Source organism: Geotrypetes seraphini, chromosome 19 (assembly GCF_902459505.1).
Source record: "Geotrypetes seraphini chromosome 19, aGeoSer1.1, whole genome shotgun sequence".
NCBI classification, from domain to species: Eukaryota; Metazoa; Chordata; class Amphibia; order Gymnophiona; family Dermophiidae; genus Geotrypetes; species Geotrypetes seraphini.
This window is the reverse complement of record NC_047102.1, coordinates 16,316,688-16,342,047: the sequence shown is the minus strand read 5'-3', so window position 1 is coordinate 16,342,047 and position 25,360 is coordinate 16,316,688. Positions and strand designations below refer to the sequence as shown.

General features: G+C 41.0%; 1 protein-coding gene across 5 annotated transcripts in view; it reads left to right on the top strand.

Moving 5' to 3' along the window:
* USP47 (ubiquitin specific peptidase 47) overlaps nt 1–25,360 on the top strand; it is a 114,537-nt gene that overhangs the window by 20,549 nt on the left and 68,628 nt on the right. For 2 of the 5 annotated variants that reach the window (XM_033927886.1, XM_033927887.1), the window contains exons 2-6: nt 3,684–3,743; nt 13,410–13,613; nt 17,608–17,721; nt 19,191–19,341; nt 20,939–21,035. In XM_033927886.1, coding sequence (XP_033783777.1) covers nt 3,684–3,743; nt 13,410–13,613; nt 17,608–17,721; nt 19,191–19,341; nt 20,939–21,035 — 626 coding nt within the window. The remainder of the gene's footprint in view (nt 1–3,683; nt 3,744–13,409; nt 13,614–17,607; nt 17,722–19,190; nt 19,342–20,938; nt 21,036–25,360) is intronic. The other 3 variants (XM_033927889.1, XM_033927890.1, XM_033927888.1) reach the window with 2 other exon arrangements.

Genomic DNA, 25,360 nt, shown 5'->3' with positions numbered 1-25,360 from the left:
CTGATTTTCCATTTTATGAGTTAATGGTCATGTGTTAATTTTGTTATTAACGCTAGAGAATGACACGGGGAAAAATTCTGTCACCGTCCCATCTGCGGACCACCATCCTCTGCACCGCCCCGTCCCCGCTGGTCCTTTCATCACCCCGTCCCTGTCTCTGCCGTCCCCTTCACCGCCCCGTCACTGTCTCCGCTGTCTCTTTCGCTGCCCCGTCCCCGTCTTCAGCGTCTTCTCCTCTCCATCCCCAGCACCCTTCACGCGGTCCAGCAGCTCCCTCCCGCCGGCCAGCCGTGCATTTCCCTCCCTCCTTTTCCCTTACCTTTTCTTCTTGAAACTGGCGATTTCTATAAGGCTACGAACTGTATTACAGCCGGAGCCTTGAAGTTGCGTCAGGTTGCCTGCTAGAAAAGTCTCCAATGCAACCAGAAACAGGAAGTTGCGCCAGAGGAGACTTTTTCCAGCAGGTAACAGGACGCGACTTCAAGGCTCCAGCTGTAATACAGCTCTTAGCCTTATACAAATCGCCAGTTTCAAGAAGAAAAGGTAAGGGAAAAGGAGGGAGGGAGATGCATGACCGGCCGGCGGGAGAGTGGACTGCCGGATCGAACGCTCGTTCACCGCGCGTTCACTACTTGTTCACCGCCCCGTGCTACCATTCACCGCTTCATGGGACGATGAATGGCCTTGTCCCCGAACTCGCGGTGACCTTTTTTTTTTGGTCACCATTTTGGCGGGTTACCCGCGGGTAACAACCACCGTGTCATTCTCTAATTAACGCATGAGCACTTATACCTATTTTGTAGGCAGTAAGGGCTTACACACGAATCCTGCATTAATCAGTGTGCACTAATGCAGATATGCTAATTTGACAGCGCAGGAATGTCCACTCTCTGCCCCTAGACATGCCCTTCTGTGTAAAAATAAAGAAAATGAGTGTGTGCACATGCAGATCACAAAACTGCTGCAGGGCGTCTCAGTGCATTCCACAGTAAACCCTCCTAAGCTGCAGTAAGCATGAGCTAGTGCTTACCCAGCTTAGTAAAAGGAGCCCTATGAATGGTACAACATTTGAGGTTTTTTTGTGGGATGCATGGTTATGTGTTCACTGTTGAATGTTCTCCATTAGGCTAATGAGCAAAACTTGTCAAACCAGGATCTTTTTGATAGCCACTCCTACTTTATGAAACCAAATTCCCCTTAGAATTGCATTTTGAAGCCAGTATTTTTCATATGATAAAAACAGTTGGACACTTTCCTATTCCTACAGAATTTATTTCTTAGGAATGGAAGCAATAGGGTGAGGGTTGGGGCCTAGGAGACAGATGTGATCTTGAATTTTTGTTTTGTCCTATTGTTATGATGCCTGAGTACCATGAAGGTGGTATATAAATTTATTATATAAATAAAATGACAAGACTCCTTTGCTTTATTTGGTATTTGTTATGTAAAAAGTCTAGTTTTAATCTAGGCCATTGCAGGGGAGGAGGTGGTGGGAGAATTTCTTTTGCATTCAATCTTGTGAAGTCGTGAGACTTTTGTCAAAAGATGTGACTTGTCAGTCAACATAGTTGTTGTGAAGTGGCGCAACATAATCTGAGTGTGACGTGTATTATAATACGCTCCTTTTATGACATTCCTGTTGAAGTTCCATGAAATAATTTGTACTGTGACCTGGATTGGCCACTTTTGGAAACAGAAGACTGGGTTAGATAGACCATTGGTCTGACCCATTGTGGTTGTTCTTATGTACAGTGGAGGTGCTACATGCAAATGTCTCCTGCATATTCATTAAAACTATCCTGAAAACCTGAGTGGTTTGCAGTTTGAGGAAAATAGTCTAGAGCAGTGTTTTCCAAGTTAGTCCTGGAGCACCCCCTTGCTAGTCAGGTTTTCAGGATATCTGCAATGAATATTCATGAGATTGATTTGCATATACTGCCTCCATTATATGAAAATCATTTCCAAGCATGTTCATTGTGGATATCCTGAAAAGCTGATTGGTAAGGGGATACTCCAGGATTGACTTGGGAAACATTGATCTAGAGCAGTGGTCTCAAACTCAAACCCTTTGCAGGGCCACATTTTGGATCTGTAGGTACTTGGAGGGCCTCAGAAAAAAATAGTTAATGTCTTATTAAAGAAACTAGTCTTTAAGCCCGTTACATTAATGGGTGCTAGAATAGATGTGTCTGTCTTTCTGTGTTTCTTTATCTCTCTCTCCTTGGCTACTGTCTGTATCCTTCTGTCTCCCCCTCCCCCCGAGCAAAGCTATCTGCCCCCAGCACCCACCTCCCCCCCAAATGTCTCTCCATGTCCCAAATGTATCCTTCTGTCTTCCCCCCAGAGCAAAGCTGTCTGTCCCCAGCACACCTCCCCCCAAAGCAGTCCCCTTTCCCTATCTCTCCATGGCCCCTTCTGTCTCCCCCCAGCACACCCCTCCCCCCAAAGCAGCCCCCTATCCCTCTCCCTGGCCCCTTCTCTCTTCCCCCCCAGAGCAAAGCTGTTTGCTCCAAGCACACCCCTCCCCCCAAAGCAGCCCCCTTTCCTTCTCCTGCTGACTCTCTCTCTGGCCCCCTTTCTCTGTCTGTCTTTCTGTCCCTCTCCCTGCCCCTGTGTCTTTCTTTCTTTCTTTCTGTCTCCCTCCCTCCCGCTGTCTGTCTGTCATTTTTCCCCATTTCCCTGTGCAGCAGCATAAGGGGTTAGGGAGTTTCTCAGGCTGGCAAACTGTCCTCTCCTCTCCCTCTCTAATGCTCCTCCTATGCTTTCCTTTTCTTTTCTGTTCTCTTCCTCCTTCACCATCCCCTCCTCTTTGTCCTCTCTCTCTCTCTGCTTCTCTCCTCCTCTCCGATTTTCTTCTACCTTGCCTCTCCTCCACCCTCTGATGCTCGTCTCTCCTGATTCCCCCCTCTGGTGCTGCCCAACCCGTGGTTGGCACCCATTGGCTGCTGCACGTGAGACCTGCCAGCGGCCGGATGCAATGGGCCTGTCGCGGATGATCTCAAAGGCAAATGGAGAGAGAGGGAAGTAGCCGTATTGTGAGGTGGAGAGCAGGGAAGTTTTTCTGGTGCGCGAACACGCAGCGCGAGTGCGCATGTCTTTCAACAGGGAGCAGGACAGACCGTAAGCCGCGCACTTCCTATGTGTCGCTACAGCTCATGGAAAACCGGCGCACACATAGGAAGTGCGCATGCACGGCCTAGCGTTTTATTATATTAGATAGCAATAACAAAACAATAATTCAAAATTCCACAATCAAAAATAGCAGAATTCAAAATCAATAAATAGGTGTGCCCTCGATTCTTTAGCATGTCCAAAACTAAAATAAAAAATGATACATTCAATAAATGACTAAATCATCTATGGAAAGGAGACAGGACCTCAGCTGATGATGTCCCAGATGATCATAACCTCTTTGTTCTCTATAATTCTTTCCTCTCTTTCCTGTCTTAATGCAGTTGGCCTGTAACATTATTCTTTTATAATTTTGTAGGATAAATTATGAATAGACTATTTTTTTAAGCTTATGAAGCATGAGGTACTTTTTGTATGATAGAGAGGTTTCCATTTAAACTTTGTACACCGTCTAGAATGTTGATTGGGCGGCATAAGAAATTTTAAGTAAATTCGAAACTTGGTAAGAACTATGGTGATGTGTAATTGGATTTATGTCCTTATGTATGCAGGGTATGTTTTGGAGTTGCAGACAAAGTATCTTTGATGAAATGAAGAAGAAATTTTCACAGGTAGACAGCTTTGTCAAACCTGATTGGTAATCGGTGTCCAAAATAACAGCATGGTTTGGTTGTGAATCCATTAATATGAGCATGTGTTAATCTCAAGGCATGCTTTTTGCTGTTCAGTTTACAACTAGTGATGCAAATTGCATTTTGGTTTGTCATGTTTCAGAGTTGGTTTCATTAAACATGGCTGAAAGAAACTTAGGGTTCATAGACAAAAACGCCAAAGACAAAGGCGCGCGCCGACAACAGCGCAAGACGGAAGCGCGCGCTAAAGAAAAAGTGTTTTTACGGGGGTTTTTGTTGGGGAACCCCCCCACTTTACTTAATACAGATCGCGGCGGTGTTGTGGGGGGTTTGGGGGGTTGTAACCGCCCTCATTATACTGGAAACTTAACTGTTTCCCTGTTTCTTAGGGAAAAAGTGAAGTTTTCAGTAAAATGTGGGGGGTTACAACTCCCCAAACCCCCCACAATGCCCCCACAACGTGGCGCGATCTGTATAAAGTAAAGTGGGGGGTTCCCCCCCATACCCCCTGTCGGAGCCCTTTAAAACAGTCATTTTCTTTGGCGCACACCTACACGTTGCGCTCAGTTGTCTGCGCGCGCCTTTGTCCCGGCGCGCTTTGACCTGACACCGAAACTTAGTGCTATGTTAGGTGATGTTAAATATTGGTGTGCTTTGATGAGGTGGGATAGAGAGTATCATTGGGTGGGGAGGGGTGGTTATTGAAAGGTTCAAACACTTAGTCACATATAGATAAAGTGGGGGTTTATTGAAAGTAGAATATGTATATTATATTAATATATTTGATGCAATATTGTTGTAAATAGTGTCCTGATGTTGTATCTGATTATGTTTGCATCAATAAAACTGTTTGAATCTAATAAACTAGAACTTTCTGCTAGAGATAGTCTCTGGCAGGCATTAAATAAAAATAAAAATTTGGTCATAAAATTAAAGCAGTGAAGTCCTTTTATTTAATGTGGAGGTTTCACTGTAAATCATGCTAGATGCTGAGTGAGACATTAGTAGTCTTATTTCATTGGTTTTTTTAAGAAGTTACTGCTGCCACTTTAGGGGTCCTTTTATTAAGCTGAGGTAAAAATTAGTCTTAGGCCCTCTTTTACTAAGGTGTGCTAACCGATTAGCACGCACTAAATGCTAACACGTGCATGTTAGTCTATAGACACGTTAGCAGTTAACACACCTTAGTAAAAGAGGGGGTTAGTGTGCCCTTACATGGTGGGTCTTTCCTTCACACTAAATCCATTTTTACCACAGCCATTAAAAAAGATTTCAAGGAGGGTCCACACTTGATGTCTTCTGCAGATACAAAAAGGGGACCCAAATAAAGAGACCCCTAACTCTGAACCAGGTTGAGGTCATGCCCCAAAACTTTGAATATCTTCATTAGAGGTCCCTGAAAAAAATTCATCAGTTTCTGAGATGGTTGAGTGGAAACTTCTAGACCACTTGACATGGACTGACCCCATTGTACTATTCCTTTTTTCCATATCATTGCTGTATGTGCCTTTTCAGTGATTCTGTGTTATGGAGAATGGCCATTTGTGTCATTCTTTCTGATCAGAGAATTACAATACTTCAAATACTGTAATTTGTTTTTAATGTGAAATAGCTATAGGGAATAATAGTTTGGTATCTCATATTATCCCAGGACAAGCAGGCATGATATTCTCACATGTGGGTGACGTCATCTATGGAGCCCCGATGCGGAAGCATTTTCAAGCAAACTTGATTGAAGATTTAAGTTTGCTCTGCTGCTCCACGCATGCGTGCCTTCCTGCTCCACTAGGGGGTGCATCCCCTCGTGGTCTCCAGTTCAAAATTTTCCGCGAGCCTAGAAGTCGTGTTTTTTCAGGCTCTGCCCCAACTGCCTTCTAGCACCGCGATTTTCTTGTTTTTTCATCGTTTAAGTCGCTGTGCGCAAAAGTTTTACCTTCTTCAACTTGATTCCTGCTTCGTTTCATCGACCCGGAGGCTTCCGGGTCCCCGTGGCCGCGTGGCTACTCGAGCCGCGGCCACTTTCGATTCTATGTCCCGGCCTTTGACCGGCTTTAAAAAGTGCACCCGGTGCGAGCGGCTTCTTTCCATCACAGACCCGCATCGCCGGTGCATCCTCTGCCTAGGGGCCGCTCATCCAACCGACTCCTGCCCCCAGTGCGCTACTTTCCAGAACCGGGCCCTCCGTCGAAGGAAAGCCCGCATGGCGGATCTTTTCGCCCCAGACCAACCCTCTACCTCGGCCTCGAGGTCGGCCCTGGCCTTGACCTCGGCCCCGAATACCTCGGCATCGCCTCGAGACTCGACTCCGAAGTCCTCGGGACAACAGAAAGCCTCGGCTCCGGGTAAGTCCCCTCTTCCCTCTTCAGGTTCTGTACCAGTGAAGAAACCAACCTCGGGGACACCGGCGACGCATGGCGGAAGTCCCATGCTTACAGCCCCGACCAAGCCCTCCAAGCCTTCGGGCCGTGCCTCCACCACACATATTCTGTTCATAACAGCTTGTTTGGCACATGAACCACTGTTTTTGTAAGGGAAAATGAAGATTAAAGAAAGCTGAGTTTTATTGCTGATTTTATAGGACATGCTAAAATAGTGTATTTCAAAATGAATAGTAAACAATTGTAACTGTATCTTAGCATTTATTTTACCCCATTTAAATATGCTCTTGCATGCTAAGAGTAGAAATGTGTGAGTTGTGGAGAGTGATGCCACAGTTATGTTAACACTTTCAAAATTTTATCCAACTTCATTATTCAACCTATCTACCTTGGAGAAAGGTGTTTTATTTACTATAAGTGATGGTTATAGAATGACTCATCTTGTTTCACTGTGTTATACTGTGTTGAAATGACAATGTTAAGTTGGAGGATCTGGGAAGGGATCAAGAGGGAGATACTCTTACGGGAAGGGATGGAGAGAGAGACTAGAAAGGAAAAGCTAGGAGGAGGAAGTGAAACTAATGGAGACAAGATGGGAGTCCTTAAATTTCTGACTGTTGAAAAGGAGACCCCCTGCATCCAAATAGCTTGGGGTTTCCTGGTACAGTATAAGATATGTTAATTATGCTATATTGAATTTAGTGTTCATTTTTATGAATGGTTCACTTGATATCTTTTTATTCCTTAAACTAACAATGCTTCAGAAGCATAATATGCATTGAAAATTTTCTTTACAACAATGAAGCACAAATGAATCGCACACAAAAATAAGTATTACTTGTCTACATTAAAAATATTGCCAGTCTTGCTTCTAAGTTGTGTTAAAAAAAATTTTAACAGCTACCAAGCTTTTAAAAAAACCTTTGTTTAGAAACACATGCTCTGAAACATAGAAACAGAAAAATGACAGCAAATGAAGACCATATAGTAACTTAGTAAATGACAGCAGATAAAGACCCGAATGGTCTATCCAGTCTGCCCAAACGTACACGCTCTATAAATTAAAAATGGACAATCAAGTCTGCCTATCCATACTGTATACTATCTTGAATGCCAATAAGCACTCCATAAGAACATAAAAATAGCCTTACTGGGTTAGACCAATGGTCCATCTAGCCCAGTATCCTATTTCAACAGTGGCCAATCCAGATCATAAGTACCTGACAAAAAAAACAAATATTAGCAACATTCCATGCTACTGATCCCAGGACAAGCAGTGGCTTCCCCTATGTCTGTCTTAATAGCAGACTATGGACTTTTCTTCAAGGAACTAGTCCAGACCTTTTTTAAAACCAGCTACCGCTTTTACCACATCCTCTGACAATGTGTTCTATTTAGAGCGTAACTATTTTCTGAGTGAAAAAAATACTTTCAAAACCAATAGGAAGTTTACAACCCCAGAGCTTTGTCCCTGGGTGCATCCTTTAAATTGAAATTTCCAGCCAAATGCTGTGTTTCACTTCAAGGAAAAAACTTTCGATTTTTCAAACCAAAGCAATTGTTGGAATTTATTTTGGCCAAGGAAGGGGAGTGTGGTGATTGGTCCGATAGCTCTTCCTGCAGTTTAAAGTACAGGCTGTTGGGGGTTTTATATCATTGTCTCCCGGGCTGTTCTTATAATCAATATATATTTCTTACACTTATTCTAATTGGATCCCTATTTCTTAATTTTGTAGACTAAATAATGTATTATTATTTCTTTCTTTCCCTTACATTACTGTTGTGAGTGGTATTAGGTCTATTAATTTTCTTGGATTCTTATTGCAAATCTGTACTCAAGTATTAATGTGCTTTTTTTAAATTTTGAGAAATTGAATAAATTAAAAAAAAAAAAAAACAAAACCAATAGGAAGAAATATTTCCCTGTAACTTCATTGAGCGTCCCTTTGTTTCTAAAACTTTTTGATGGAGTAAAAATTTGATTCATTGCTATCTGTTTTACACCACTCATGATTTTGTAGACTTAAATTATATCTCCCCTCAGTCATCTCTCTTCCAAGATGAAGAGTCCTAACCTCTTTAGTTTTTCCTTATACGAGAGGAGTTCCATCTCCTTTATCATGTTGGTTGCTCTTATTTAAATCTTTTCTAATTCTGCTAGAGAATGACACGGGGAAAAAATTTGTCCCCGTCACCGCCCCTTCCCTGTCCCCACAGCATCCATACAAGCCTTAGTACTGCAATATTTAGCTTATTCCTTCCTTATAAATCAAAGTTCTGGCTGCTGAACTAGAGAAAGAGATGTTCAGCTGGCAGGGCTTTGTTTATAAATTTTTATAAACACAATTAATATACTACTTTATCCTAAAGCAAAATAAATAAATAGAAATTTTTTTCTACCTTTGTTGTCTGGTTTCTGCTTCCCTCATCTTCTCATTCAATTCCTTCCATCTCTGTCCTCTCTGCGCCTTCCATTTTCTCTTACTGTGCCTCTCCCTTCACCACCCCCCCCTGCAATTGGTCTGGTACTCATCTTCTTCCCTTCGCTCCCCAATAGTCTGGCATCTCTGTCTTCTTCCCTTCCAGCGTATTCTCACCACTCTCTCTTCCCCCTTCCCTTCCAGCGTATTCTCCCCACTCTCTCTTCCCCATTCCCTTCAGCGTCTTCGCCCCAATCTCTGTTCTCCATTTCCCAGCGTCTTCTCCCCTCTCTCTTTTCCCCACTTCCAAGCATCTTCTCCCTACTCTTTCTTCCCCACTTCCCTTCAGGCTGTTTCAGCGTCTTCTCTCCATCCCCCCAGCACCCTTCGTGCAGTCCAGCAGCTCCCTCCCACCGGCCAGCCGTGCATCTCCCTCCCTCCCTTTCCTTCTCTTCGTGGCGATTTCTATAAGGCTGTCTTGTATTGCAGCCAGAGCCTTGAAGTCGTGTCGCATTCGCTGCTGGAAAAGTCTCCTCTAGTGCAACCGGAAACAGGAAGTTGGGTCAGAGGAGACTTTTCCAGCAGCCACACGCGACGCCACTTCAAGGCTCAGGCTGCAATACAACGCATAGCCTTATAGAAATTGGCACAAAGAGAAGGTAAGGGAAAGGGAGGGAGGGAGATGCACAGGCGGCTGGCGGGAGAGGGGGGGCTGCTGACCCCGCGGCTCGTTCACCGTGCATGCTCATTTCTTTAACTGCCGAGACAAGACCATTCACCACTCCACGGGGCGGTGAACGGCCGTGTTCCCGTACTCGCTGTGACCTTTTTTTTTTTTTTTTCAGTTTCGGCGGGTTACCCATGGCTATCCGCAGGTAGCAACCACCGTGTCATCTCTAAACTCTGCTATATCTTTTTTTAAAATACGGCGACTAGAATTGAATGCAGTACTTGGTGAGCTTGCACCACAAAGCGATACAGAGGCATTATAACATTCTTAGTCTTATTTACCATCCTTTTTCTAATAATGCCTAGCATCCTGTTTTGCTTTTTTTGGCCACCACCTCACATTGAGCAAAAAGTTTAAGTGTATTGTCTACAATGACACCTAGATATTTTTCTTGAGCACTGACCTCTAAGGTGAACCCTAACATCTGATAACTATGATTTGGGTTATTCCTCCCAATGTGCATCACTTTGCATTTGTCCTCATTAAATTTCATCTGCCATTTGGATGCTTGGTCTTCTATTTTCCTAAGGTCTGCCTGCAATTCTTCACTATGCACATGCGTTTTAACAGCTTTGAACAGTTTAGTGTCATCTGCAAATTTAATCACCTCACGCGTTCCAATTTTCCAGATCATTTATAAATATGCTTCCTGATAATTCAACACTTCCATGGATTCCCTCACAAACTTTCTGATTTTTATATACATGCAGTACCCAGGTTAAGAATGGGTTCTGTTTTTTTAACCTTTCTTAAGTTGAATTTGTATGTAACTCTGATACTAGTATTCTTCTTACCTTCTTCACCTCCTTGAGGCTCCTCTTATGTCCTTTTCCATCCATCCCACTGTTCCCTCTCCACCACCACATCCAACATTACTCCCTCTCATCTCCCTCTTCCCCATGAATCTCTACCTCACTCCTCTCCCTTACCATTTTCAATAATTTTTTCTCCCTCCCTATGCCCAACAAGTCTTTCTTCATCTCCCTATGTGCACCAATTCTTTCTCTGTCACTGAAGACATCCAGTTCTCCCTTTCTATTCCCTTCCCCACCTCAGCATCTCTTTTCCTCACTTCCTCCATTCTTCCATCCTATGGCTCATGTTCCCCTCCCTTCCTTCATTTTGTGTCCCAAGTTCATGCCCTCTCCCTCCTTCCTTCTATCCTTTGTACGAAGTTTGTGCTCCCTTCCTCCTGAGTCTCAACATGCCCCTCTCTCTCCCTCCTGTGTCCCAACAAACCCTTCTTTTTCCTTCCCTCCCTCCATTCTATGCCCCAAGTTTAAGTGCCTCCCTCGTGCAGGTGTTTACCTTCTTCCTGACGGCTCCCTCCTCTTTCCAGCCACAAATTTTTCTGCACAAATGACTCCTATGTACATCCCGCGGCTGAGCCGGAAGCCTTCCCTCTGACATTAGAGGAGCTTCCAGTTCAGCCACAGGACGTGCATTGGAGCTGCTGCCTGCGGCTTTGTACAGAGAAGTGACTGCGGCTGGAAGGTGGAGAGAGCCAGCCAGAAGAATGTAAACACCTGCGGGAGAGAGAGAGAGAGAGAGGGGTGTGTTTTGATACTGGAGGGAGGGAGAGGGGCGCGTTGGAACACCGAAGGTAGAATGAGGACCCCCGTTCATAAGTACGAGTCTGATGTAAGTTGGGTGTTTGTAAAATGGGGTCTGCCTGTATCTAAAAAAGCTATTACTATGAGTTTTTGCCTCTTTGGCAAGTTCCTCTTCGTGTTCTTTTATAGCCTTCTTTATCAGTTCTTTGCATTTAACTTACTAGTACTTATGTTGCTCCTTATTTCCTTTGGATCCTTTTTCCATTCTTTGAAGGATGTTCTTTTGGCTCTAATAGCCTCTTTCACTTCACCTCGTTTTCTCTTATTTCCACCTTTTGTTAATACATGAAATACATCTCATCTGGGCTTCCATGATGGTATTTTAAATAACATCCATGCCTGATTTAAACTCCTAACCTTAGCTGCCAATCCTTTTAGCTTCTTTCTAACCAATTTCCTCATTTTATCATAGTCACCCTTTCAAATATTAAATGCCTCTACAGTAGATTTCTTTAGTGATGTCACTCCAGATTTCAGCTCAAAGTATGAGCATGTTATGATCACTGTTTCCAGCAGACCTAACACTGTTACCTCTCATACTATGCTCTGCATTCCACTAAAGATTATTTCTAAAGTAGCTCCCCTTCTCGTTAGTTCTTGGACCAGTTGCTCCAATAAGCAATAATTTATTATATCTAGGGATTTTACTTTTCTATTCTCTGTTTATCATCCATTTCTCACGGTGTAAAGTGAAGGTATACTAACCCCTGACGCAGCCTTAGTGGCAAAACGGGGATTTCTCTGTTGGGTACTTTTAGTGTTTTGCTGTTGGAGTGGACATGGTATTTCAGCGTCCGACTGCAGAAGTGGATAAATAAGGGCAGTTGAAGATTCTATTTGTGGCTTAAAGATTCTGCTTGCAGTTGGAAGAAGCAATCCATTGGAGGTGTGGCTGAGTATTTGCTGTCATCTTTCTTTATCACTAAACAATTTTTTTGATGTTGGTGATTTGGCTTTTTGAGTTTTCTCCTTGATGCCAGACATTCTTTATTATTTTCTAAGAAGTAGAGGGGTTGTTTTTTTAGACCCATGAAGACTAACTGAGGACTTTTTCTCCACTTCTTAATTTTTGTTTAATGTTTTGCATTTAGTGTGTCTGTAGCAGAGTGAGAAAGGCTCGTTAGCTAAAGTTAGTATAATTCATTATGTGTAATTAAAGTCACCCATTATTATATTATTGCTCATTCTCAGTAAATCATGTATCTGTAATCTCCAACAGTGCATAGGAGGAGGGTCTTTATCAGTCCACTTCAGCAGGATACAGAGTTTGTTTATGAATTTTTAAATCCCCTTGTCCTTAAAATCTGCTATCAAGAATTAAACTTTCAGCAAAAAATTAAAGGGCTTATTTCCAAAACCCTCCAAGTTCAATGCAACTAGTATGGAGCAGGTTTTGGAAATAAGCACTTCAATTAGAATAATATCTTAGTTTAAGCTAGTGGGCTAGATCAGTGTTCTTCAACCACTGGTCCATGGACCAGTGCCGGTCCACAGAAATTTCCTGCCGGTGCATCAGGCCCAAAACAGTGTTCTTCAACCGCCGGTCCATGGTGCGATCGATGCGGCGTTATCTTCGAGCCAGCTCCCTCTTCCTAACTGATTCAGTGCACAAAGCCACGGGTAGCGGCTCCTACAGGCATCCTGCGCCTGAACCGGAAGCCTTCTCTGACGTTGCAACGTCAGAGGGAAGGCTTCCAGATGAGGCATGGGACGTGCAAGGTGCAATTAGTACTATTATGGGGGTGGGGTCTGGGGTGGAGATTGGGTAGAGATGGGCGGGGTCTGACCCACGACTTAGCCCAGTGTTCTTCAACCGCCGGTCCACGGACCGATGCCGGTCCACAGAATAATTCTTTTTTTTCTGCCGGTCCATAGGTGTAAAAGGTTGAAAAACACTGGGCTAGATTCTATATATGGTACCAAAAAAACCCCGCTGTGCACTGTTCTATAAATTGTGCTTAAAGTTAGGCGTAGTTTATAGGCTTGTGCTTACACTTGGGAGTCAAGCCTAACTTTTAGGTGGATCTATTTTGCACCAACTAAAACTTGATGCAAAACCTTGCACCTAAAGTTAGGCACAAATACCCTTATTTTATAATTATGTATATAACTTACAGGAGTGCCCCTCTCCCCGCTCCCCCTATCCACCCATGACCCTCCCATTTCCATGCCCCCTTTTTTTGACTGGCATGTAAAATGTAGGTGTTCATATCATAAAAACATAAGAATAACCTTACTGGGTCAGACCAACGGTCCATCAAGCCCAGTAGCCCGTTCTCACGGTGGCCAATCCAGGTCCCTAGTACCTGGCCAAACCCAAGGAGTAGCAACATTCCACGTTACTGATCCAGGGCAAGCAGTGGCTTCCCCATGTCTTTCTCAGGAACAGACTATAATTGCTTCTTAACGTTGAAAACTTGCAAATTCTTTAATATAATAAAAAGAAACTATTTTGTAACCTAATTATCTTGATAGTGACCTTTTACCTTTTTTTGTGTTTTTAGATAGAAAATGCTGCTGATGAACTGCGAGTGCTGTGTATAATACAAGATATTACAAATTGCAAAACAGTGAATGAACGTATCACCCTAAATCTGCCAGCTTCTACTCCACTGAAGCAGCTGTTTGAGGATGTGGCCAGCAAAGCGGGCTATGTGAATGGAACTTTTGATCTAGTGTGGGCAAGCTGTGTTAATGCTGCTGCTATGGTAAATATTTATTTCCATACCTACCACTTACTGTTTTTAATTGTAGCACATTGCAGAATGGATTTAAACCATAGAAATTGACTGAAGGATGGATTAGTTGCATCTAGGAAGTAAATAGGTATGATCCAAAGCAGTGTGTCTCAAATTATTTTAGCCCTGGCATGCTAAACAGAGCACATTGTATAATTGAAATTATAAAATTGTAAAACCAACAAAAATTAAATGTAAGAGTTATTTATTTAAAGTTCGTTAAGCTACATATGGGTAATTGTGACAATGGGGAAACTAAAGTAGATAGAATAGAATTGTGAATCAATGTGTTGGATGTGCTTGTTTTTAATAATAATAACAGTTTCTATACCGCAGGACCGTGAAGTTCTATGCGGTTTACAATGATTAAAAATGCTACAAATTGAGTAGACCTAACAAAGTTAAAAACGAATGACTTGACAGCTCTAGAGATCAGTTATTGTGGGAAAGATTGTACAAATCAGCTCAGTACAAATTAATTCAAAACGCAGTTCAATAACCAACGAGCAAGCACCATTTCATCATCCACCATCTGCAGCTGCGCTCTTTTTTTTTTTCCCCCCCCCCCCCAATTTAATCTGTCAGAGCTGAAAATTCAAGTTTGCAAAGATAAGAAGATCCAAACGGTAACAAAGCCTTGATTGCTTTTATTGCTCAAGTTAGCATAATTACTGCATAAAAAATAAAAATAAAACTGAAATGACTTGCCATTAGTTTTCAAGGACCAATCACATCGGAGATTGATACTTGCCTGGGTGGTTGTATTCTTACGTACACAGGCGCTGATAACATTGACAGACTCTTGTGTACGCAACGTACATTTTATCTGTTCTAGTGTATGTTTATGAAGGGAATTTTTTTTAAATAAAGTAAAAATCTGGAATCTCTCATTGCACACCCGGAATCTCTGTGGGGCACACTACTGTGCCATGGCACACAGTTTGAGAGACACTGAGTTGCTTCTGTTATAAGGCTTTATATGGCACTGCTCCTCTCTATTTGGTTAATAGACTTTCCATAGCTTCATATAAACACAGTAGGAAATCTCATGCTCTGTTTACCTTCTGCCGTGTACAGGGCTGCAAAAGCAAGAAATTTTTCAATCATACTTTCGCGTTTCAGGTAGCTTCCCATGACAGAGAATCCCGACCATTGTTGCTTACAGCTTACTCATAAACATTTCAGAACACAGTTAAAGACTTACCTTTTTTCCAAGTACCTGATCAATTAATTTATTCCTGTCTTTTAGTTTATGTTTATTTTTTATAACCTTTTGTAAACCGCATTGAACTTACGGTTACGTGATTAATAAGCACAATATTATGTATATTATGTTATATTACAGAATGAATTCAATTGTCATGAATCTGAGTTATTAACAGAATTTAATTAAAATGTAACAAAAACCATTTAAAATAACCATGACACCATTATTGGAAAAATAGCACATTTCTACTTCTATAGCTTTTTATAAAGAAAAGAACCATTGGTTTTAATTTTAAATAGCAAGATAGGGAATGGTCTTGTTAAAATTTAACTATAAGTTAGTAAATTACCATATTGAGAAGAACCTGGTAACAGTCTAAAATCTGCATTTTTTTCAACAATTTGCAGTCTTTTGCAAGGTCTTTGATAATTCCTTGCTGGTATGAGAAATAAAATCAACTTCATTTACCAAATCTTTTACGAATGCATAGTGCGGGTTTTAGCGCCGGCAGCGGCGGTAACTCTTTCAACGCTTATAGAATTCCTATGAGTGTCGGAGCAGTTACCGCTGCTGCCGGCGCTAAAACCTATGCTATGCATTCGTAAAAGAGGGGGTTAGTTTTATATACCAGCTTCATGAACATTGTCATTGCAAATATGAATTTAAAAAAAAAAAATCAAGAAACTGAAAAGAACAGTTAAACACCATAACTTCCACAAATTAAAAATATTCTTACCCTGCCCTAAAATATAACGAAAAGCAACTTTTTAGCCAAAAAGAAAACATTTTCAAACATTTTCTAAAAGGCATCTCCTGTGAAATTGTATATCCAGAAGAAACCTATTTCAAATTATTAACTATATATTGATTATATATAACTTAAAGCTTTTGAGATCAATAGGTAGGTGACTGACAAACTTTTGTTAATTTGTTCATTTAACTGTGTAAATTAGGTCCTAAAAGAGGTGTAGTGATATAGATTAGATCAGTGTTTTTCAACCTTTTTTGGGCAAAGGCACACTTGTTTCATGAAAAAAATCACGAGGCACACCACCATTAGAAAATGTTAAAAAATTTAACTCTGTGCCTATATTGACTATATATAAAGTAATTCTCTTGAATAGGAATCAAATAAACACAAAGAAAGTATTTTATAATTACTTTATTATGAAATATTAAGTAAACAGAATAGTGAAAAATTATAAAATACTTTATTCAGTGCGAAACCTGGGCCTGTTTGGCTGAACACAAAGCTGATATTCTGGCTGGAATCGAAGAAAGACACACACGTAGCTCTTCATCAACAGCTCTCAGTCTCTCTCTGTATTTGGTTTTTATAGCATACAAAAATAGACAAATATACCCTCCATCCTTTTTATTAAACCACAATAGCAGTTTTTAGCGCAGGGAGCTGCGCTGAATGCCCAGCGCTGCTCTTGACGCTCATAGGCTCCCTGCGCTAAAAACCACTATTGCGGTTTAGTAAAAGGTGACCATATTGTAAAATATAGACAGCAGATATAAATTCAGAACTGTGCATAGTAAGTGAAGGGAAGTTTTCATCTCTGGGAATTTACCCAGAGTTATTAAGTTATTTGGGCAAATTCCTTTGAAAACTGTGGTAATACAGCCTCCACTTTGCTAAATTTAAAATAAAATCATTTTTCCTACCTTGTCTGGTGATTTCTGGTTGCACTTTCTTCATCTGACTGTGCATCCAATCTTTCTTCCCTTCTATCAGCCTGTATGCTTTCTCTCCTCCACACCTCATTCCCTCCCCCAACTTTTTCTTCCTCTCTCCCTGACCTTTCTTTCTTTTTTTCTGTTTCTCTTCTTTCCTTCTGTTTCCCTGCCTGCCCCCTTTCTTTCTTTCTCCCTGCCATTCCCCAAGCCACTGCCACTGCCGCTGCCATCGGGGAACAGGACCCACAGCCGACGCATGCTCTCCCTGACGTCAATTCTGCAATCGGAGAGGAAGTTCCGCCCAGCCAGGCAGCGATTGACTGGCCCGAACTTCCTCTCCGACTGCAGAATTGACGTCGGGGAGAAGAAGACTTATCGGCTCGATAGATTAGATCGCCAAGACAAAGTGAGTCCTGGGTGATCAACTCACTTTGCCTTGGCGAGCTACTGGCGCCCCTGCCTCGGGCCCCCTGTCAGCTCCAGGCCCCTGAATGCAGGACTGGTAGTACTGCCCTGATGGCGGCCCTGCGGCACACCAGGCAACATCTCGCGGCACACTAGTGTGCCGCGGAACAGCGGTTGAAAAACACTGGATTAGATGATGCTAATAAGGTTTATGAGGTGGATGAGATTGCTATGGGCTCCTTTTACTAGGCTGCGATAGCATTTTTAGCGCACGCAGAATTTTAGCGTGCGCTAAACCCACGCTACTCAGCTAGAACTAACACCAGCGCAAGCTAAAACCGCTATCACAGCTTAGTAAAAGGAGCCCTCTGTCATATTTTATTGAATTTCAATCAATTAGAGATTGTTATTTATTGATCTTTGAAGTTTTTTTGTTATCTAAAAAAAAAAAAAAATCAAAATTTTACAAAACAAATATAAAGGCAGTGTAAGATGTATTTTTACTAAAATACTGCCTTACATTGCCGTTTTAATAACACTATGGATAAGTTTTATATAGTTGGTAAATGTTTTGATGTAACACTGGTAAAGCTACAAACCCTTCAGTCCGTGCAGATTGTGATATTTTCTTTTCTGTTTTTGTACAATAAATATGTTCTTTTCTTCCAGTCGCCATTGGATCAAATGAGCAACAAGTCTCTACTAGATGCTGGCTTTGAGTCGGGTAAAAAAAATTTTCTGCATCTGACGGATAAAGATGGTGAACAACCTCAGCTATTGTTGGTATGCAGTTACTCAGAAGGCAGCTTATTCTTTACCTGTCTCCCTTTTGACCCATAAAAGTTCTGGATACGGAAAATGACTCTTAAATAACTTTTGCATCTAACCATTTTGGCATTTAAAGTTTTGCCTTAAGCACGAAAACACTTCTTTCAGTTTCCTTTCTCAGGCTCAGATACACTAAAGCCAGCAATTGTCGCTAAACCTGTTTTGACAGCTTTAGCGATGATTGCATTTGCCGACTCGATTCAGAAAACGACTCACCATGTGGTTTTCTGCACGATTGCTCATTCTCCAATCTGACCATGCAAATAAGCTCATTGATATTAAAATGCCATGTAAACTAGTAGAGCGATTGATACTCTAACAACCGGCACTGCGAACCTACCCCTCGGCCTGTAATTGTTCTGGCAATGTCGATTAAACTCAGGGCTCCTTTTATAGAGCCGCGCTAGCGACTTTTAATCACGTGCTAACCCTTGCGCTGGCCGAAAAACTACTGCTCAAGAGGAGGCGGTAGCGGTAAGCACGGCCTGCGGTTTAGCACGCGCTATTACGCGCATTAAACCACTAGCGGGTCTTTGTAAAAGGATCCCTCAGTGTTGCTGATATGATACACAACGCAAGAAAATGTTTGACAACCTTCTAGCAACACAAGCAGCAAAAATCAACCATTCCATCTCCAATCTTATGACAATATCAGACAACTTCAAAACATTCAGAAAAGAAATCAAAACCCTGCTTTTCAAAAAATTCATCCAAATATCTTAACCCCTCCTCTTTTACCTCCAGAAGATTCACCTACCTTCAGATAACCTTCCCCCAAATTACCCACCTTAACACCTTCCAATTAAAACAAATACCATCAATAGATTATAACCTACCCTCTCTAACTGAATTCCATATGTATTTTTCATACAGTTCTTCACTGTCAGTTTAATTTCCATCCTATAAATTCACATAGAATTTTTCTTTTTTCAACCATCTTTATTTTCTCTTCTTTATTTATTTCCAGGTACTTTAGTTAGATTGTGAGCCTTCGGGACAGTAAGGGAATTTTTTAAGTACCTTCTTACTTCTCATTTATAATCTTAATGTATATTTTCTTCAAACCGCTTAGAACCTAACGGATGTAGCGGTATATAAGAAATAAATTACATTACATTACATTACATATCCAAGAAGAGAACTGGACCAATACAGAATAACCTATTTAAAATACAATAAAAATGTGGTCTGGTATCTGTTCATGCTTAAGACCATAGTTCTTGAAGAAGAAACAAGTCCTTGTTTGCTGCCTTAGTGTATTCATATTGCACGTCACCGTAATTAGTGTTTTATGTTATTTGTGACCACACTGCAGGCCTTGGAATTGCTCAGATATTCTTTTTTTCTTTTTGAACAGCAGATAAATTTAACTTTTGACTCAAAATATGTGTTTAAAAGGATTTTTTTTTTTTTTTCAATTTTAGGATGAATCTGGTACTGCAGACAGTAGTGGCCTTGATAGTACTCAAGAGAAGTTCATAGGGCCGCTCCCAAGAGAAGGTTCTGTTGGCTGCACCAGTGATTATATCAGCCAGAACTACTCCTATTCATCCATCTTAAGTAAATCTGACACCGGTAAAGTACTTTTATGTGTAATGCAGTCTAGCTTGGAAGTGACTTTGTTAAAAGTTTTCTCTGTTTTCAGACATGCTGTTAAATATGGTATATGAACTTAGAAAGAGATTGTGCAGTTTATCCAGTTTGCCCATCCAAACCAGCAGTCCAATGTCTATAATCCTGGCTTCTCTCTCAGATCCTCAGCACTTGTCTCATGCTTTCTTGATTAATGATATTGTCCTCTTCTCTGCATCTTCACTGGGGGGTTGTTAACAAACACTTAGGATTTTAAAGTGTTTGAGACTTGTTCAGATGAGGACAGAGCTTGCAGAGATGGGACAGGAATGGCAGTGAGGAGGGACAAATTTGTCCCTGTGTCATGGTGCTAGATCTCACAGGGACGGGGACAAATTTGTCCCTTTGTCATTCTCTAATTCCAGCCAGCTCTAATTAATCCCTTGCTAACCACCAACCACCAGTCAGCTAAGTATTTAATTTATGGAAAAACTCCTTTAAACTATTTATTGTCTTAAAACAAAATAATTGAAAAATAATAAGAAAGTTATATACACACTATAGATTGACCCAATGACGATTGGGTGCGTAAAGCCAGAAGATATGATATTGTGATCTTCTGGTGGCATCTCTGAGGGCAAAAAATGTATTGAAAAGCTCTTTTTGACACAAGGTATTAAGGGTGAACTAACGGTATCACCTGGGTTGTACTAGAGCTATTTACTTAAACATCTATCTAGCTTTGTGGTGTTATACTCCCCCCATCATTTATTTCCTTACTTAATACTTTTATTTATTATTTATATTTTTTAAATATGTGTTTGCCTTGAGCTATCAGTGTAAAGGTGAATAACAAATGTATATATTTAGTTTTGCGTGTGGCAAATGCTTTGACGCCCATTCAATTCCTACAGACGTCGGAGCATTTACTGCGCTGGCTCGCGTTATTGTTCTTTGTAAAAGGGAGCCTAAGTAATTTAATTATTGAATGGTAAATATTGATATGATATACTGCTTAAATATTTGTGTTAAGTGGTTTGCTAATTTAGGTCGTTTCAATAGGAATCCTTTCCTTTACAACGGTTTATAATCTAAGGCTTGGCTTTATAGACCGAGTCATCATTCTAAGAAAGCTCGACTCGGTTTACAATAATTAACTTAAATAAAAACCATAAAAAATAAGACTAAATTTCGGGAAATTAATTTTCAAAGTGTTTAGCAAATAAAGTAGTTTTTAAAGATTTGCGAAAAAATTGAAGTGAGCCAGAACTCCTTAAAAGAAATGGAAGATCATTCCAAAGTTGAGAAAACTTAAAGATCAGAGATTGACTAAAAATCTTGACTCCTTTAATCCCTGTTTTGGAAGGAAGAGCTCATTTAAATTGTTGGTTACCTCTTGCAAAAGAAAGTCTGTAAGCATTCCAAAATAAAGGAAGGAGAGCAGTAAAGAAACCATATAGGATTTCAAAAACAACACTAGCATAAAACTAAAAAGGATCTGAATAGTTTGTCCTGTTATGTTGTTTAATTCTGTCAGTATATCTATTGTGAAAAAATGGAAAATGTATATATTTCTTTAAAAACTTATAATTTCTTGTAGGTTACGTGGGGTTAGTAAATCAAGCAATGACATGTTATTTGAACAGCCTCTTGCAAACACTCTTCATGACTCCTGAGTTTAGGAATGCATTATACAAGTAAGCATTTTCAATAATACATTTTCAATAATACATTTTCAATAATAAGTTGTTACTGAGTATATGTGTTGTACTAAAAATAATTTCACTTTTATTTCTCATTAAAGGGTCCTTTTACTAAGGCACGCTAACCGATTTAGCGTGCGCTAAATGCCAACGCACCCATTATATTCTATGGATGCGTTAGCATTTAGGGCGTGCTAAATCAGCTAGCACACCTTAGTAAAAGAGGGAGTATTTGTATTGAATTTTTTTTTATTTGCATGACTATCGGATAGTTATTTCAGGTAGAAAAAAGTCATAAGAACATAGAATAATTTCTAGCTTTCCAACAGTAATTTATATTTCTTTAGCTTAGAAATGAATTGATTCCAAGTATCATTTTAGAAATTTTAAAAAAATGCAAATGAAAGCTTGTTTTCTTTTTGTTTAGAATTGTATTTTTAATTACATCTATTAACCATTGCAACCATGATTTTGCCAATTTATAGTTTCACACAGGAGAAATAAGCATGTAATTCAAGTTTTGGGTGTTTTTGTTGGTTTTTTTTGCTAATAAAAGTGAATAAAGCTATAGCTTTAATAGCTTGAAAAAGAAATACAGTGGGCTTTATTAAATATCAGTGATATTTGGCTAAAATACCTTAATTTTTTTTCCCTTCTTATTGTATTCTTTTGTTGGCCTGCTCCTATCCATGACCTCTTCATAGTGACTTGGCTGAGGCTTCTCCAGGTCACCCTCCCCATTCAATCAGTGTCACCAAAACTTAAGGTTGGGTCGTGGCTGTCTGGTCGCTTATGGGCTTGGTGCTACACTGGGGCCTAGCAACCCAGGTATAGGTTAATTCCAGCCATAAATCTTCTAGATGTGTTAACTCCACACCTGTATCCTCTGCCCCAAGCTTGGATACCAGCCACTGAGTCCAAATGAGTTCAGGTTTGCCCATCTTCCTCTTCCAACTAAACCATGGCCTTAAGAAGGAATGCTAGTTACTGATAGTGAAACAAGTTTTATATATCATTGTGACAATGATTCAGATGATTTCTTGGTGACATTGAGGAATAGATTTTGGCCAGTGGTAGCATAGGCTGCAGAATGGGATGGACCACGGGGTCCATAGTCCTGCCAATATTTTATCCAACAGAGCATCAGCAACCAGAGAGCTTGGCTTGGGGCTGGAAACTGGTTTATTTGGCATCTCCAGTCAAAAAGATGTTCCACTGCCACTGAATGATAGCATCCCAGTGATCAGTAGTGGACAGACTTCCCAGAGACATTAAAATTGTGTGAACATATTAAAGAGGCTCTTCATAAAGGTTAGAAACTTATTAGTAGGCAGGAGAAGGAAGCTTACACTGGCTCTACTCATGTTGTTCTCTGAGTAAACTTTAGGCTTTAACTCCAAGTCCTCTCAGTCTGATGCACTAGCTTGAGATACACAAAAAAATTGCTGACTTGTATTGAATTCAAGCACTTCGTTTGAATGGAAGTGAGGAATAAAATGAGTTGAAGTTTAAAGTACATTAAAATTTATAGTTCATTCAATCACTTGGACAAGTTAGCAGAACTGTCCATGAATCTCATTTTAATGTAGTTTACTATTAAAGAGTCCCTGATAGGATTGTAAAGTGGGAATGACTGATATGTGGTTATCATAATGGTATATCTGCAATTTGATGCATATCAAATCAGCAATTATGGATACAGTTTATCCGTAGCCAGCTCAGCAAGATCAATCAGTTGATTCAATTTGTGTCTTTGCCCCTGCAACATGGAGGCAAAAATAGTAAATCATGAAAAAAATGATTTATTGATTTCAGCAAACCGATAACACAAAAATAACCTTGTTAAAGCAAAATAGAGCAAAGTACAGCGAAGCAAACAAAGCAAAAATGACTAAGAATGTCTCAAACACTGATTTGATCAACATTAGACCTCGCTATATTAAGGAAGGAGAGGTGAAAAAAAGGGAGCAAATGTGTGACCTTCTCTGGGAAAGGTGATTAAGTCACCAGAAAAAAAAAAAAAAGAGGTGTTAATGAATTCTATTAGGGTAAACAATTTGTAATACAACAGATCAAACCTTTTATATAGAAAAATAGTTACAGAAGTTCAAACATGTAACTGTTGCAGACTGCTTACGGGCCCATGATATGAGAAATCGGCTAATCGCCACATTTTAGATCCACCATTTTAGTCACCGTTTCCTAGAAAAATAATTTTCTCCAGACTTTGCATAGAAATTTAAATGTAGTTTATTTTGTTCCGTCTTTTCGGATAGCACGCACTAATCCAGTGCGTGCGCTAAAAACGTAGCGCACCTTTGTAAAAGAAGCTCTTAAATTGCTAAGCCAAGGCACAGATATTTTTTCTCTTCTCCTTTCCTATTAAATATTGTAATTCCCTCTTAAAAATATAATTCTGTTTATTCTTATCTATTCTTTTCTCTTTTCTATCATTACAACTGCATTGATATCTCCCTTGGATTGCTGTAAATCAAGTCAAAATAAAACTTGGAAATTTGGATTTTACAGGCTTTTGTTTTCTCTTTTTTTTTGTTTTTAAATTACTATTTGTCTTGTCCATTTCATAATAAAATTCTCAGATATATTCTGTAAGCACAACTTAATATTTAAATTTCTGTTAGGGGGCTGCACTGAGCCAGTCCTGACTGCTTTATTGTAAGTATGAACATCTCATGATTTTCTGCAGGAAAGTTGTACATGCAACAGGGCAAAACAGAGGTTGCCTTGAGCCTGTCGCTTCTGCCTTCGAGTCAACAGAATATGCCTGTGGCAGTATCAAGGGCTGACTGATTATAATGTCTGCTACTGACTGGCAAGCTAAAACAGATAGCAGCGTTTATTCTGCTTTATAACCAATTTATCAAGCTTTTTTTCAAATTTGTGAAAAACAGTGTAAAAAGGTGAATAGCATATGTTTAAAACCTCTATGCACCACCCCAAAAAATTGTGGGGAAAACATTTAAGCTACCAAGCACCTTCTTTAAAAAAAGGCTTCTAATGGCTTAAACTTACTGTCTTAGCATACTGTAGTGCAGGGGTGCCCAACGCGTCGATCGCGATCGACAGGTCGTTCGCTCAGGCGACCCCAGTCGATTGCACAGCAGGTTCCCTTCTCTTTTTTTCCCCTCCTGACTGGCCCGTCTCTTAAAGAACGCTGGCCAATCAGAGTGCTGGAAGGGCGGGGTGAAGGTCGGTGGGGGACGGAGTTCAGCGCATCACAAGAAATAGAAGCGCCTGTAATGATTGAGGTAAGAGCGAGGCCTAAAGCTGCCCGATATACAATTTAAAAAACCCCAAAATCGGCCTCCCAATCAGTGGCGTACCGAGGTGGGGCGGTCCGCCCCCGCCCCGGGTGCACGGTTTGGAGGGATGCACAGCTGTCCGGGTCCTCCTGCCCTTCCTTTCCACCGGTCTGCGCACGGGGCTCGCACCCGCCGCCCAAATGGTGCTGTTGGTTATCGCGAGACTCACGGGAGTTGACGGCACCATTCGAGCGTCGGCGCGGGACCAGGCAGGCGCAAGCCCCGAGCGCGGACCGGGGGAAAAGAAAGGCAGGATGACCCGGACCTGGCCAGGACCTGGCCCCTCCAAGCCGTGCACCCGGGCGGATCGTCCCCCTTCTAAATCCATTGTACTTGTCTTTTATTCAGTTCCACTAATGAGCATTGTGACAGGCAGTTCTTATGGGGCAGTTCTTGGAAGTATTTCTTTGTTTTTCTGTGCCTAAGTATTCTATTAATTTAACTTCCTTATTCCTGTGGGGATCTCCAAAGGGGACGAATGGGAGGCGGCCGGTGGCAGGTGGTACTTTAGCAATTCTTACAGGTTGCCATAGGCCTCAGGAGCTGTCTTCCCTCTGCCGTGGTCCTGCCCCTCCTCTAAGTCAGAGACAGGCTTGAGGCAGAGGGAAGACAGCTCCTGAGGCCTATGGCAACCTGCAAGGATCGCTAAAGTACCAGCGATCCTCTCTGCAGACTGCTCCCTGCTGGAATTAGGTAAATGGATGTGGGGAGGGTAGGCCTTCGGGGGGGGGGGAGTGATGTCCTTCAAGGGGTAGTGCAGGCCTTCAGGGGGGGAGTCAACCTTTGAGGGGGAATGTGCAGACTTCAGGGGGGTCAGGCCTTCGGGGGAGGGGGGCTGTATAATAAAAAAATATTTGAACATAAATACAAAGTACACTCGGGGTGTGTATATATATATATATATATATATATAAATAAATATATATATGTTTAGCATTTTTATTGTTGGTAGATCATTTTGACTTGGTCATTTTAAAAGTAGCTCGCAAGCCCAAA